General features: G+C 39.5%; 1 protein-coding gene across 3 annotated transcripts in view; it reads left to right on the top strand.

Annotated features, from left to right (window-relative positions):
- The window catches only part of LGR5 (leucine rich repeat containing G protein-coupled receptor 5), a 147,329-nt gene that overhangs the window by 60,652 nt on the left and 72,116 nt on the right, over positions 1–14,561 (top strand). For all 3 annotated transcript variants that reach the window (XM_025403339.1, XM_025403340.1, XM_025403338.1), the window contains exon 2: positions 5,809–5,880. In XM_025403339.1, coding sequence (XP_025259124.1) covers positions 5,809–5,880 — 72 coding nt within the window. The remainder of the gene's footprint in view (positions 1–5,808; positions 5,881–14,561) is intronic.

Here is a 14,561-nt window from a genome sequence, read left to right on the forward strand (position 1 = left end):
GCACAGAATTGGGCACTGGTGTTACAAACACACAAAGACCGTGAATTTATAGTCACAGATCTGCACATTTATGAGGGTTTTTTTTTTTTTTTCTGGTAGCACTCAGTATCCTGGGATAATAACAGAGAAGATAAAGGAACTGTGGTGTTTTTCCAGAGCTGAGGTTTTTCCAGGAAAGTAAAACAAAAGACAGGGGCTAGGGAGTTGAGAGTGTTGGTGACATGGTGATCTAGGAGATCAACAGCCTAGGTTTTGGGGCTAAGATGAATTTTGATACAGGAAGTATCAAAGGACTGGAGGTTGAAATAGAGAACAATGAAGATGGAAAGATAAGAGGTTGTGTCAGAATGACAAGGGTCTGTTGAACTAGATCTTGAATGGCCTTGGAAGAGACATGGGGGAGTGGTAATTTGGAAATGGAGAGGATAATGCATTCCAGGGAAGAGAACCACACGTGTAAAGACACATGCAAAGGGAAACGGTAAGAATTTCCATGTAACTAGATCACACATTGCATGGAGGAAAGTGGCATGAGATCAAGATGGAAACCCACATTAAGCCAGATTGTGAAGAGCCTATGGAGTTTGGGTGTCATTTCCTCCCAGAGGCAGGAGCCAGCAGTTCTCAGATAGCACTGTGCTGTATGGCTACGGTTGGACAGGTTGTATCCTGCACAGAGGCTCCTTCATGGGGTCTAAACTCCAGGCTGAGCTCTGCTTGCCAAGCCATTCACCCTGCTTGCTCTGTAGCTGTTACCTCAGGAGGAAGAGGATATTTTCTTTAGTTCTTCAACCCCTCAGGAGAGGGAGTCCTCTTTTAATTCATCTACCTGAGGGGCTGCCTTTCTTTTTGGCTAGCAGTGGCTCTGTGTAGAGTGATGAGCAGACAGACTTCTCAGGGTGACTGCTCTGGCCATGGTGTAGAAGATGACCCAGAATGAAGAGACACAGTAAACATGGAGAGCAGAACGGTTTTCAGCAGTACTGCCTTTGGCCTAACCAAAGGCAGCCAAGAAGAAAGAAGAGGGTCCAGATCCAGCGAACTCTGTAGTGCAATTAACACCGGGGGCTTATGGACGTAGGATGGTGGGAAAGGGAAAAGTTAAAGATGACTAAGATATATTCTCCACTGTGTTCCTAGAATAAAACCTGACCACGTTAATGCTCATTTAACATCTGTCAAATGAAAAAGAAATAGAGCTGCAAGTAACAAAAACATTTTTAAGGGAAAGATACTGTCTGCTGGGATGCAACCCATAGGAACTCATAAGAAACAGTACCTTTCATCATCGTAAGCTTCCTCAATTTCAAGTGAGTTGCAGAGGTCAGAGAACTGGCCTGAAAACTTAGGGTTACTCCAGGCAGTTGTTTTCAGTCCTGGCTGAGCATTCGAATCACCCGAAAAGCTTTTAAAAACTCCAGTGCCCACAGTGGATCAATTAACTCCAAAATCCTGGGGATAGAACCTAGACATCAGCATTTTTTAAGACAGAGGCTCACTCTGTTGCCCAGACTGAAATACAGTGGTGGGATCATGGCTCACTGCAGCCTCAACCAGCCAGGCTCAGGTGATCCTCCCACCTCAGCCTCCTAAGTAGCTGGGACTACAGGAACACACCACCACATCTAGCTCATTTTTTTTTCTTTTTTCTTTTTTCTTTTTTCTTTTTTTTTTTTTGTACAGGTCTCCCTATATTGCCCAGGCTGGTCTCAAATTCTTGGCCTTAAGCAATCCTCCCACCTCAGCTTCCCAAAATGCTGGGATTACAGGTGTGAGCCACTGTGCCAGTCCAGACATCAACATTTTTTAAAGCTCCTGGGGTGGTTCCTATATATAACAATTGCTCTCATGGAATTTGCAATCTCTATTCTAGATTTCTAGATGCGATCAGTAGTATAGCATAGATAAGAGGTGGATCAGAGACAGAGCAGAATGGTTTAACTTATTTGACCATCTTGTCACAGCAGAAATCAATCATCCATTTCTTACAAAATCCTTTTACATAGTGACCACTTCTTCAAAATTAATTTCTACATCTTGACAAAACATCAAGAAATTCATTATGTGACTTCATTGATTTTTATGAAACTGAATCATGGGCAAGATGTGGTTTAAAAAAAAACAGAGCATTTTAAAATAATAACTTAAAGTGTAAATAATGCACAGGCTTGGAAATTATTTTAAGACCTCTCATTTTCTGCTAAGGTTATATGTGTACCAGGAGTCAAAAAGACCAAATGCTGTAGAAAAATAAAAGGAACAGTTTAAAAATAATTTGAGGGTCAGAATGAAGATATTTTGCAAAAATTAGAAAGGTGGTACACAAAAATAAAGAAAGCAAAACAAAATCAAAAACCCTAAGGTCTAGACCTAGATTCTAGGCCTGGGCTTTCCCCCTAAATATTGCACTGAAACTTAGAGGCCACCTCACCTCACTGAGCCTCATTTTCCTCATCTATAATGAGCATTCTCACCTGGTGAGTTTCAGTCCTCTCTAGCAGCCAAACATTCTCTGATTCTATCATTGTTAAGTCAAAGATGAGCAGGCTAAAAGTAATTTAAGCCTCACCATTCTTGATATGAAGGCAAGAGGAGCATCACTTGCCAAAGAGAAGGACCCACCCCAGGCCACTGCTGTTTTTACTGATCCACAACAGATAAGAATTTCAGAGTAAAGTCTGGAAACTTTTGTAGTTATTTAACTATTTCTGTTAAATCACATAATAAAATATTGAGCCTTGTATTTTGTATATCTTTGTATTTTTATTTCACCGTTTTAGTAATCAATTTTTATTATAGTTTATAGTAGTGTAAGTCCACAGCAAATTAGAAATTTTAAAAATTTCATCTTTCACCATGTTTGGAATACACTAAGCTGGAGAACCATAATTACATTTTAACATCAATGCAAAAGTGCACATAGAAGGGAAAAGAGCAAATGCAGGCAAATTAATTTTTACCTTGCCCATTTTGAATTTTATTTTAGAGACCCATTTCATTTGGTTTTAGATCATTGCTATTAAAAGTTATTTTCGGCCGGGCGTGGTGGCTCAAGCTTGTAATCCCAGCACTTTGGGAGGCTGACATGGGCAGATCACAAGGTCAGGAGATCGAGACCATCCTGGCTAACACGGTGAAACCCCGTCTCTACTTAAAAAAAAATACAAAAATCTAGGCAGGCGAGGTGGCGGGCGCCTATAGTGCCAGCTACTCGGGAGGCTGAGGCAGGAGAATGGCATGAACCCGGGAGGCGGAGCTTGCAGTGAGCTGAGATCCGGCCACTGCACTCCAGCCTGGGCGACACAGCGAGACTCCGTCTCAAAAAAAAAAAAAAAAAGTTATTTCTGCTACAAGTTTATATAAACTGCTAGAGGGTTTTTAAAAGAAAACAGCCTGTATTAGAAAACAGGTGGTAAGGGGTTGGTTGGAGACGGAGTTTCGCTCTTGCTGCCCAGGCTGGAGTGCAATGGTATAACCTCAGCTCACTGCAACCTCTGCCTCCTGGGTTCAAGTGATTCTCTTGCCTCAGCCTCCCAAGTAGCTTAGGATTACAGGTGCCCACCACCATGCCCAGCTAATTTTTGTATTTTTAGTAGAGATGGGGTCTCACCATGTTAGCCAGGCTGGTCTCAAACTCCTGACCTCAGGTGATCCACCTGCCTCAGCCTCCCAAAGTGCTGGGATTATACGCATGAGCCACCATGCCCAGCCAAGTACTTTCCTTTTTGAGAAAAGAATTAAGTCACCCCCCTCTCATCGGAAATGGCTAATCATAGGGTTTCAAGCTATTCATATAGAGACACCCTTGTTTAAAAATAAGGAAGGCTGCATAATGAGGTTGGTTTTCCCAAGATTATGCAGCTAGTGAATGGGAAAGTCTAAGTTCCCACCCAAGAGGCTCTTCTCAGGCTTGCCTGCACTTTCTCTGCTGCCCTAGTGTCCTCCGCAAATAAGAAGTGTTCAGGTGGCAACCAGAGAGTGAATGCTTACATAAGCCTCACTTCCAAGTACTTGAAATAGGGTAACAAATATTAAAAATAATGTGGAGTGCTTATGAATCACCTTAATATGTAAATGACCATGTTCTATTTAGAGCTTTCTGCAGATAGACAAGATCAACATTTGTTCTAAAGTGATTTCCACATCACGTAGAAAAATATGAGAGAAAATCTATGCTCTCCACACCATATGTCTTGATGTCAAGACTGGTTTGATCTGTGTTACCAATAGACATGGCCCAAAATCAAACCACTTTGATCGTTTTAGGAAATAAGTAGGATATCAAATTTTAAAAAGTGAATATTCCTGAGAAATATCAAGTCTTTGCAGAGATTCTATAATCAATGTGAGGAATCCAGAAACTGCATTGATCAGTTTAAAACATGCCTGTTCAGTGAACTTAGTGACTGTGCTATTTCACAGGAATATTTGGGAAAAAAATGAAATTGTTTATCAATTACTTGACTTCTTTATCTGGACAATGCCAGAAAAATCCAGACTTCTGAGTATGGACAATGCAAAAATTTGTAGTCTATACTTATGGCATTGTCTAGTTTTAGCTTAAGAACATAGCATTTACTTGGCTTCATTATTTATTGTTCACTAACAGATAATAAAATTAATAGCAATTTCGGGGTGGTACCATACTCTGAAACAATTAATAAAATATTTTATCTTTTTTGCACATTATTGTGACTTTTTAAAGGCAAAGAGTGAATGGTTCCTCAATTCTTAGCGTCACTGATATAAAGTTAATATTTGATAAAGGAACCAACATGTTGCGAATGGAATCAGCTGATTAGGTGCAATGCATGTGTCCACTTTAATAAAAGCAATAATTCAGGTTGAAAAGAACTTCATGATCTTTTCTCAAGATAAATTTTAATGCAGGCCCGGTCTGAGAATACAATGCCATAAGTTCTGAATCTTCAGGTTCGTGCAACAAGTCATTTCTTAAGTGACCTTTAGCTGACTATATAAAATCTGAGTTGGTCTTGATTAGAATCTGTCCAGCTGTCAGTCTTTTGGCCTCTGAGATACAGAGGGCATATACCCATGATGCTGTGGGGCTATGTAAGAGACACTAAAGAAATAGGGGGGGAATAAAAAAGAATAAAGCGTAATTACACGGAGTTTCGTTTAAAACAAAAATTGATTGAGTTCTGCCTAAAGTGGCTTGTTGTTTCCTGTGCCAGGAACTACTGTGCAGGCCCAGCAGGAAGTGTGCTACAGAGCAGGATCACCTTACACCCTCGTTTTATGGTTCATTTCACTTATTTAATGCAATCTGAGAACCTGCAAAAGGAACATGTTAGAAGGAGGGAATAGGCTTTTTGTCTTGTTTTGTTGTTGTTGTTGTTGTTTTTAAGTTTCTTTGAATCAAAACTTAAAGTCCCAGAGAAAAACAGGACTTCTAGAGTTGCGCGATGAAGACATTTCTCTTTGTCACACAATTTAAAGCAAGACACAAAGTTGAGTTATGTCTAAAGTTGAGTTATGTCTGTTTCCTTTGCTGTCCACTCACATAATTTTAAACGTAAAGAATAACAACCATGCCCATGAATGGCCTAAATCATTTTGAATTTCATGTAAGTTCCTCCTACAGTCTCTAATTTGATAGAGAGCCCATGATGTTGCCGGGAATGTTGGAGAAAAGAAATATATTTAAGATGTAGAATATCGATTCATTTGTCAAGCAGAGGAATGAGTTCATTTTACTGTATTGTTTGGAAATGTGTGAATTGAACAGCTGGATTTCCTTGTGGTGGCATTCGCTGCTCCTCACACGCTGTCTATTTTCCCCTCCAGAGACCTCAGTATGAACAACATCAGTCAGCTGCTCCCGAATCCCCTGCCCAGCCTCCGGTTCCTGGAGGAGTTGTAAGTATCACTGTAGTCTTGATGCATCCAGTCAACACTGGGCACATTCTTGTGTTTGTCTCTCATACTTACTGTGGGAACCAGATAAAACAAGGCAGAAAACCTGTCAGCACCAACAGTTTTGAAACATGAGGAAACACTTAGTTGGGAGGGGGCAAAAATAGAATTGCTTATGATTCTGGAAATCAACTTATAAAAGAGTTTACCATAAGGCTACAACTTTCTAAGGTGAGACTGAGCCAAACAAATTAAAATTTTAAAACAAAGCCTGTTTAAAAGAACTGGATAGCTCTTTGGAAATAGTTAAGCAGCAGGATATTAGAAGTTTGAATACTGGTTCATGTTTATTAAAATCGCAAGTAAAGCTATAATCAAAACCAAAAACTGCTGCTTGGTTCGGCTTGTGACGGGGAGAATTGAGTCCACATTTGTATAGCACCAAAACTTCTTGTCCTAATCAATTTTAATTACTATTTCCCTACTTTTAAATGTAGCTTCCCCCAAGGCTTCAGTAGAAAAATGTGAAATCCACAGAAGATTTAAAACTGGGCTCTTCCAAACACTAAAAATAAAAACTAAAAAAGGAGGAAGCTAAAATTAGTTAATGATGCACAGAGGAATTTTGATTAAGTCTAGTAACCACTTTTCACAAGATGAAAAAGAACTGTATAAATCAAAAATCTGCATTTAAAAATTCACTTGACCCTCTTACACTTTTGAATGATGGGGATAAGGAGGGGATACCCCATCACAGCCCTGGTGTAGAACGTTTGGCACCATCAGTTGAGTCAGTCCTCTGACTGTTGATTAAAGGAATTGTTTAGGTAACGACCTCTTCTGAAAATATTTTCTTTATAAATCCTGAAGTCAGAGTCTAATTTGGGGGGTAATTTAAATTATTAATGCACCCCAGAATCCACCATGGGAGGTGGAAAGAATGTTTCATCATAACCAAGTGACACTACATTAATCATTTTCTCAAGAGAATAAGAGGATAACATATTGAAATTTCTCCCCTCTGGAGTTTTATCTATATTTATTTTTGACAGCATTATGTTTTATGAAATGCTATTGTTTTACTACTGAAATCAGTTGCATGTGATCAAATTGATATCAAGGGTTATGGTAGGGAATCTTAGATTTCCAGATTGTACAGCAAGTTTTTATCATTCAGGGAATGGATTTTCACTCTAGGTCCTAGGCCTTTTTTTTTTTTTTTTTTTTTTCCATCTTCTCTTTTGTCTCAGGACATTTCCATCGCTAGGATTTAACCTTCATAGGAGCTGGAACAATGTCTGTCTTAGTCATGGCTGGTACATAATAAATAATCTGTAAATTTTTAATGAATGAACTAATGAGAAAGCAAAATATGTAAAAGGAGTTTCTTATACATGTTAACTGCCTAAGAAAAAAGTAACAGATTTTCATTGACATTAGTCAACACTTTTAAACATTATTTTAAATAATTTCCAAACATCAGAATTTAAAAAAATTATATCTGTCTTGTTCTCCCTATACTGCCACAATTAATATACAATAGTTAGCCCTGCTTACCCACCATATTTCTAAGGTATGCCCTTCCTAACCTTTTCCCTTTAATTCCCTTATAATATCCTATGGCAAAATGCTTCCCTTCTCCCCCAACACACACCTCAGCTTTAGACCACAAGCTGAATCAATAAATAATTCACTTCCCCAAGGACTTTGTTTAATAGATTTCCTCCTTCAGTGACCCAACTCATTCAAAATAACTCCTCTTTCTTCATGAGGTGAATATTAATTCTGTTCCAAGGCCAGCTTTTAAAAAGGTAGTTGAAAAAAAATCACAAAAAAAGCAATGGTGTTTGGGGAGAGAACTACCGTTTGAAAATGCTACTAGTAATACTTTTCTGCATTGTCTTATTTTTATCTCTCTGGAAACTTCATCAAGTATCTTGACCATAGAATCACAGAATTTCAGAAATAAAGGAGACACTTTAGAGACTATTCATTCCATTGCCTCATTCTGTTCTGGAATTCTTTCTGCTAAGCCGGCTGACTTGCTGAATTTAAAATCAAGACTGCTTTTCCATATATAATTCTGTGCTGCACCTAACTGATGTCTTAAAGACATCGTTATTCATTTAGCGGCAAAAGAAGTTAGTATTTACAAAACCTGGGAAAATGATCAACTCTTCTTGATTTATTCCTTTGTTCCCAAAGCTAAATTTAGGGGTTTGGGGAGGTTCTATGATTTTTTGTTTAAAACAAAAAATCCTTTAACAGAACATTTTTATTATGCTGTTGATTTTTTCTGGTAGACATATGCTTAAGTCTATATTCTCTTTTAGGCTATATGATATTCAAAAATAATAATATAAGTGTAATAACAACAATAATAGCTTACTCTGTGCCAATCACTGTTGAAAGTGCTTTACACACATCATTTCAGTGAATTATAACCCCATAAAGGTAGATATTATTATTCCCAGTTAACAGATAAGAAAACTTAAATACAGAGAAAATAAGGAACTTGCCCAACATAATGGAGTTGGTATGTATCAGAGCTAAGATTCAAACCTAACCTAGGTCAAAGCTAAGATTCAAAATAACTTTCAAAGCCATGCTTAGAAAGCGGAGGGAGGTTTGGAATTGTGCATGGTTTATTTGTGCTTTTCTTTTCTCCAGTAGCACCTAGCACTGTGATTTCACAGTAGTTTGCATAGTGGAATACTTTTAAATGCTCTATAAACTGAGTTGTGTAATGATCAGTGTGTATATACGTGTCTGTGCATGTGTCTGGGAATGAGAAAGAAAGCAACAAAGTGCTGTCTTCCCAGAAGGAAGAGATTGGATATTCAGGTTATTAATCTATGACTATTATATACTATCTATGAAAAAAGTATCATCAGAACTTTAAGGTGTAGAATTTCACCAATCTAGCATTGTTCAATAGGTCCAAAAGAGTCTTAGATCGTATTTTGTACATGTAAGTGCATATACTTCAGCACCATGTTTATATAGCATATATTTTACTTGAACTAATAAACGACCACCCATACAGCTAGATAGAGATGTTAACTCTCCGTCTCTCTTTCTCTCTCTCTCTCTCTGTGTGTGTGTGTGTGTGTGTGTGTGTGTGTGTGTGTTATGACACTTAGGACACTGTATGAAAGTGTTAAGTCTTTCATTCAGCTTATTCAGCTCATTTTTGTGCTTTATCTCTTTATACATTAAATATGAAACTGTCGCTGATACTATCAATAATATTAAGAAACCCCCCCCCCCACCATAAAACTCAGTCTTTAAAAATCACTATCAACCGGGCGCGGTGGTTCACGCCTATAATCCCAGCACTTTGGGAGGCCGAGGCGGGCGGATCACAAGGTCAGGAGATTGAGACCATCCTGGCCAACATGGTGAAACCCACCTCTACTAAAATACAGAAAAAAAAAAATTAGCTGGGTGTAGTGGCAGGCACCTGTAGTCCCAGTTACTCAGGAGGCTGAGGCAGGGGAATCACTTGAACCCAGGAGGCGGAGCTTGCAGTGAGCCAAGATTGGGCCATTGCACTCCAGTCTGGCATCAGAGCAAGACTCTGTCTGAAAAAATAAAAAGTAAAAATAAATCACTATTAATAAAGCCATATTACCACTCTTCCCCTTAGCTCTAATTACCTGATACATCATTTCCCTCATTTAATTCCTTTAACTATATTATAAACTGTGTAGATAGCCCTGGTTCACCTCTCATCCATGGCTAAGCCTTAACAAAAGTGTCACAGTTCAAAATCCTGTAAGAATCAGTAAAGCGCTAGAGGTATCCACTGACTTAATGTTTAAAAATGCACGTAACTCAGCCGGGTGCAGTGGCTTACACCTGTAATCCCAGCACTTTGGGAGACCGAGGTGGGTGGATCACGAGGTCAAGAGATCGAGACCATCCTGACCAATATGGTGAAACCCCATCTCTACTAAAAATACAAACATTAGCTGGGCGTTGTGGCGCACACCTGTAGTTCCAGCTACTCAGGAGGCTGAGGCAGTAGAATCGCTTGAACCTGGGAGACAGAGATTGCAGTGAGCCAAGATGGTGCCACTGCACTCCAGCCTGGTGATAAAGTGAGACTCAGTCTCAAAAAAAAAAAAAAAAAAAGCATCATAACTCTTGATTGAATGACGAATTACAGAAAGTATTTAAGAAGAACAGCTATCACAGAAAATTGTCTTCCTCTCTCCTTCCTGATAGTCTAGAAAACTTGTTACCTATGCCACAAGTTTTTGACACATTTCAGTCTTATTTTATTTTGTATTTGTTTAGTTTTGTTTTGTTTTGCTTTGTTTTGTTTTGTTTTTGTGACTCTACAAGGTGACCAGATATGCACAGGCCAGTTGTCCTTCTGGTGGCAATGTGCCCATGCATAGAGAAGGGGAGTCTTTTGCAAAAAAGAAAGAAAGAAAAGCAGGTCTAAATTAGGGAAGCTGTGCTGCATAGAAAGAAGAGCACAAAATCTAGATCCAGAAGCCCAGGATTCCCATCCTGGCTCTGCCACTTACTAGCTGATAATCCACTTAATGCTCACTAAGCCTCAGAAGAAAATGGTGCTGCCTGCCTTTTAAGATGTTTCCAAGAATCAAATGAAAGGATGATGAAAGAATGTTGGTAAACTGTATTCTGTATATAGAGTTGTATTAGGAAAATGAAAACACCTTCCAAAAGATTTTAACCCCCTATGTTCTTATTTCATGAGCCTGATTTTGCAGGAATCTCAGGGATCCTGGACTTGAAAAACTGTTTCCAATTCTGAGCTTTAATGGATATAGGCAACGATTGCAGATAGTTCTTTACTATTTTAATAACCTGAGAAATCATTGTATTTCCTTCCAACAGTATCTCTCCTCCTATTTACTCAGTTCTAGGAACTTCCGTTAACGCTTGCTATGTGGACAAATAAAACATCCTACATTTGATCCATCAGAATGTGGTAGAGATGTTAGGAGCTAATAGCAGATGGTGACTATTGCTGGCATCTACAAGTTACATTAAACTTAGCTTGGCAGTCTGACCAAATAAGGAGGGGGGAACGAATTGTTACCATTTAAAATTGTCCAAGTTAAAAGCCTTTATTTCCAAGTAGCATTTTAAAAAATCTTCCCAGATTCTAGTGCTATTGGAATCAAATACTCGATTTAGAAAAGAAACATGAGAAGCTCTAGGGAGGTCTGTTTTTAAGTTACTATTGTTCCCTGGAACTGTTTGCTCATATTATGGTTGGACATGAAGAATCTCTACATAAATAGTAGATATCTATTATTACAGATGAAATTTGTAATGAGAGATCACTAAACTTTCTGAAAGCATAATCTAGGCTTGTTACTTCTACTTCCCCAGCATGTTACTGAAAATAGCGTCTGTATAGCTGTCCTGCCTGTCTTTTGAGATCTTTTTTTTTACTGAGGATCAAATGAAACAATGATCAAAGAACTTTGGTAAACTATAATCCACATATTGAGTTGTGTTCATAAAATAAAAACGCCTTCATGCCCATGAATAATCTTCAGGCCCTTGGCCTTCTCACAGTGATCGTCTCCTGTCTTCATAGATCTGATCATTGGTTATAAACACTGCCTCCTTGAAACTCAAGTGTTATTTCATGGCACTTATTTTGTATGGGTAGTCTTCCAAATGGCTATCCATCCAGCTAGATATAGACATTTAGATATCTGTTGCTGTATATATATATATATATATATATATGTTTGTAGTGTATATCTTTTGTTATGACAATTAAGCCACTGTTTTGAAAGTGCCCTACCTCTCTGCCTCCTTTTTCTCCTTAGCATTCCATTCTCCCCCACACCCTATAAAATGTAGACATCCTGCGTATTTTTCCACTTAACTTTATTGTCTCCTTTCTCTATACTTCCTCCATTCAACACACATTTATGAAACCACTGAGAACATAAGAGCAAATAGGACTTGCTGTGTTTGTTTCATTCATTCATTCAGCAAGCCCCTGCCCTCAGGAAGTTGTCAATTGAGTAGTGGAGACAGATAATAAGCAAGGACACAACTGCATATGATGTTTGCTAATTGTGACAAGAGCAGTGAATAACACAAACATGGTATAGATAGCGAACAAATAACAAGGGGTGAGAAGGAGGGAAGGTCTCTCTAAGAAGGTGATGTCTAAACTGAGATGAGAACGTGAAGGAGGGATTGGAACCCTAGAGCTGAGATACAGTGTTTTAAGCAGGAGAACAGTGTGAGCAGAGGCCTTAGGTGGGAAGAACGTGATGTGTTTGTGGATCTGTAAAAAAAATCAGTATGGCTGGCGCAGAGTAAGAGAGAAGGAAATGATGTGGATGCAGTTGGAGAGGAAGGAAAAGACCAGATCGTGCAGGGCCAGTTAAGTCATGTATGGAAATCAAATAAGAGCAATGGGAAGCCATTGGAGGATTGTGTGCAGCTAGTGAACCAATAGGATTTATGAACCTAAAAGATTTCTCTGATTTCTGCCTGCAAAATAGATTGGGGAATTATGGAAGCCAAAGGACCCAGTAGGAGGCTACAATAGGTGTCTGAGCAAGAAACTCATGACTTTCTGTATATAGATGACCCCCAAATCTGTTTCCAGACCAGATCTCTTTTGCCTTTGATTGCTAGGCCAATGGTTCTCAACATATTGTCCCTGGACAGTGGTGCACTGGCACCACCTTGTTATTTATTCTTTATCTAAACTTGCTCTTTATATGAGCTTGCTTTTGAGAAATACAAATTCATGTGCCCCCACCCCAACTTGGTAAATCAGGAGCTCTGGGGATTAAACCCAGAAAACTGCCTTTAACAAGCTCTCCAGGTGATTCTGATGCATGGTAAAGCTTGAGGACCACTACTCCAGGCTAGTGACTCTCGAAATCTAGTGACATCAGAATCACCTGTAGTGCTTGTAAAACCACACATCTCTGGGCCCCACCACAGAATTTCTTCAGCAGGCTGGGGATTGGGAGGAGAAAGTCAAGAATTTGCATTTATAAGCCACTTCCAGGTGATGTCAATACTGCTGGTTTAGCTACCACATTTTGAAAATCCCCAACTACTTAAGTGACACCTCCACCAAGTATCTTCCAATACTTCAAAACTCAACATGTGCAGAACCAGATTCAATCATGTGTCACCTGCCCAGCCTCCCACAAGCATTTTCTCCTACCTTGCCTGCTTGCCACCAGCATTCTTAGTATCCAGACTTGTGCCTGCCCTGTCAGTCATTTTCTGTCATTTTCTTCTCTTACCTCCTATATTCAGCCAATTTTCAAGTCTTAAAGCTCATAATTCCACCGTGTCTTTCCCGTTTGTTCAGTCGATTTTGTCACCACCTAGTTCGGGTTCTCATTGTCTCATTTGGGTAACTCGTTTTTTGTTTGTTTTATTTGTTTGTGTTTTAGACGGAGTCTCACTCTGTCACCCAGGCTGCAGTGGAGTGGCACAATGTCAACTCATTGTTACTTTCACCTCCTGGGTTCAAGCAATTCTCCTGCCTCAGCCTCCCGAGTAGCTGGGATTACAGGCACCTACCACCGTGCCCAGCTAATTTTTGTATTTTAGTAGAGATGAGGTTTCACCATGTTGACCAGGCTGGTCTCAAACTCCTGACCTCAAGGATCCACCTGCCTTGGCCTCCCAAACTGCTGGGATTACATGCGTGAGCCACCGCGCCTAGCCTGGGTACCTGTTAAAATCTGTTAACAAATCACCTGTCCTAATTCTCTCAACAATTAATGAATTAATCATTGTTTCTGGGGATGGAGACCATGAAGGTCTTCAGGTGATCTTACAAATATTAAACAGAGAGAACTTTAAAGTTTCCCATCCTTGAATATGCATTAGAATCAGCACAGTTTTTAAAGCTACTAATGACCAGGGATTGTCCCCAGAGATTCCGATTTAATAGATTTCAGTGGGGACCCAGACATCATTTTTTCAAAGCTCTACAGATGGGCTGAGAACCACTGGAATATATGAAAGCACCCTAACAGACGAAGACAGTCAGGGACTCATCAGTTGTTTGAACATAGGGACTAAAGGGGAGGTCTAAAGATGAGAGATGACTCTGAATAGGGTTATGAAATCAAGTGGCAGGAGCCTGGTGAGGGACAGAAACAGGGAATTCAAGGGAAGAACTGATTTTGGAGGCAAGAGGATGCCCAGTTCTGGATATACTAAGGGTAAGGGGGCGGCAGGACATCTAAATGGGAATGTCAGTAACATTGTTGGAATGTAAGTGTGAAGCATGATGGGTCTGTTCTAGAGATAATGATTGGAGAGCAGTTTACGAAGAGGTGATGGTTGAAGGTGCTGGGTGGATGAGAACCTTGAGAGAGAACTTTGAGAGAGGTCTGTGTTTCCTGGTGTAGTTTTTCAATCTACAATAAAATCACTGGAACTGCTTATTAAAAAATGCAGATTTCCAAGTCCTTCTCCCAGAATGTCTGGTTCCCTGGGTCAGGATTGGGGCCTTGGGGATCTGAATTTTTTATGGCTTCTAAGGTGATGGCAATGCACACTAAAATTTGAGTACCACTAAGCAGAGCAGAAAAAAAGAAAAGGTGTGAGGACAGAAACTTGAGGAACATCTATGGTTGGAAGATGAAGACTAAAAGAGAGCCTAGGAAGAGGAAGAAGAGATGACCAGTCATAGCGGT

The sequence above is a fragment of the Theropithecus gelada genome, chromosome 11 (genome assembly GCF_003255815.1).
Source record: "Theropithecus gelada isolate Dixy chromosome 11, Tgel_1.0, whole genome shotgun sequence".
NCBI lineage: Eukaryota > Metazoa > Chordata > Mammalia > Primates > Cercopithecidae > Theropithecus > Theropithecus gelada.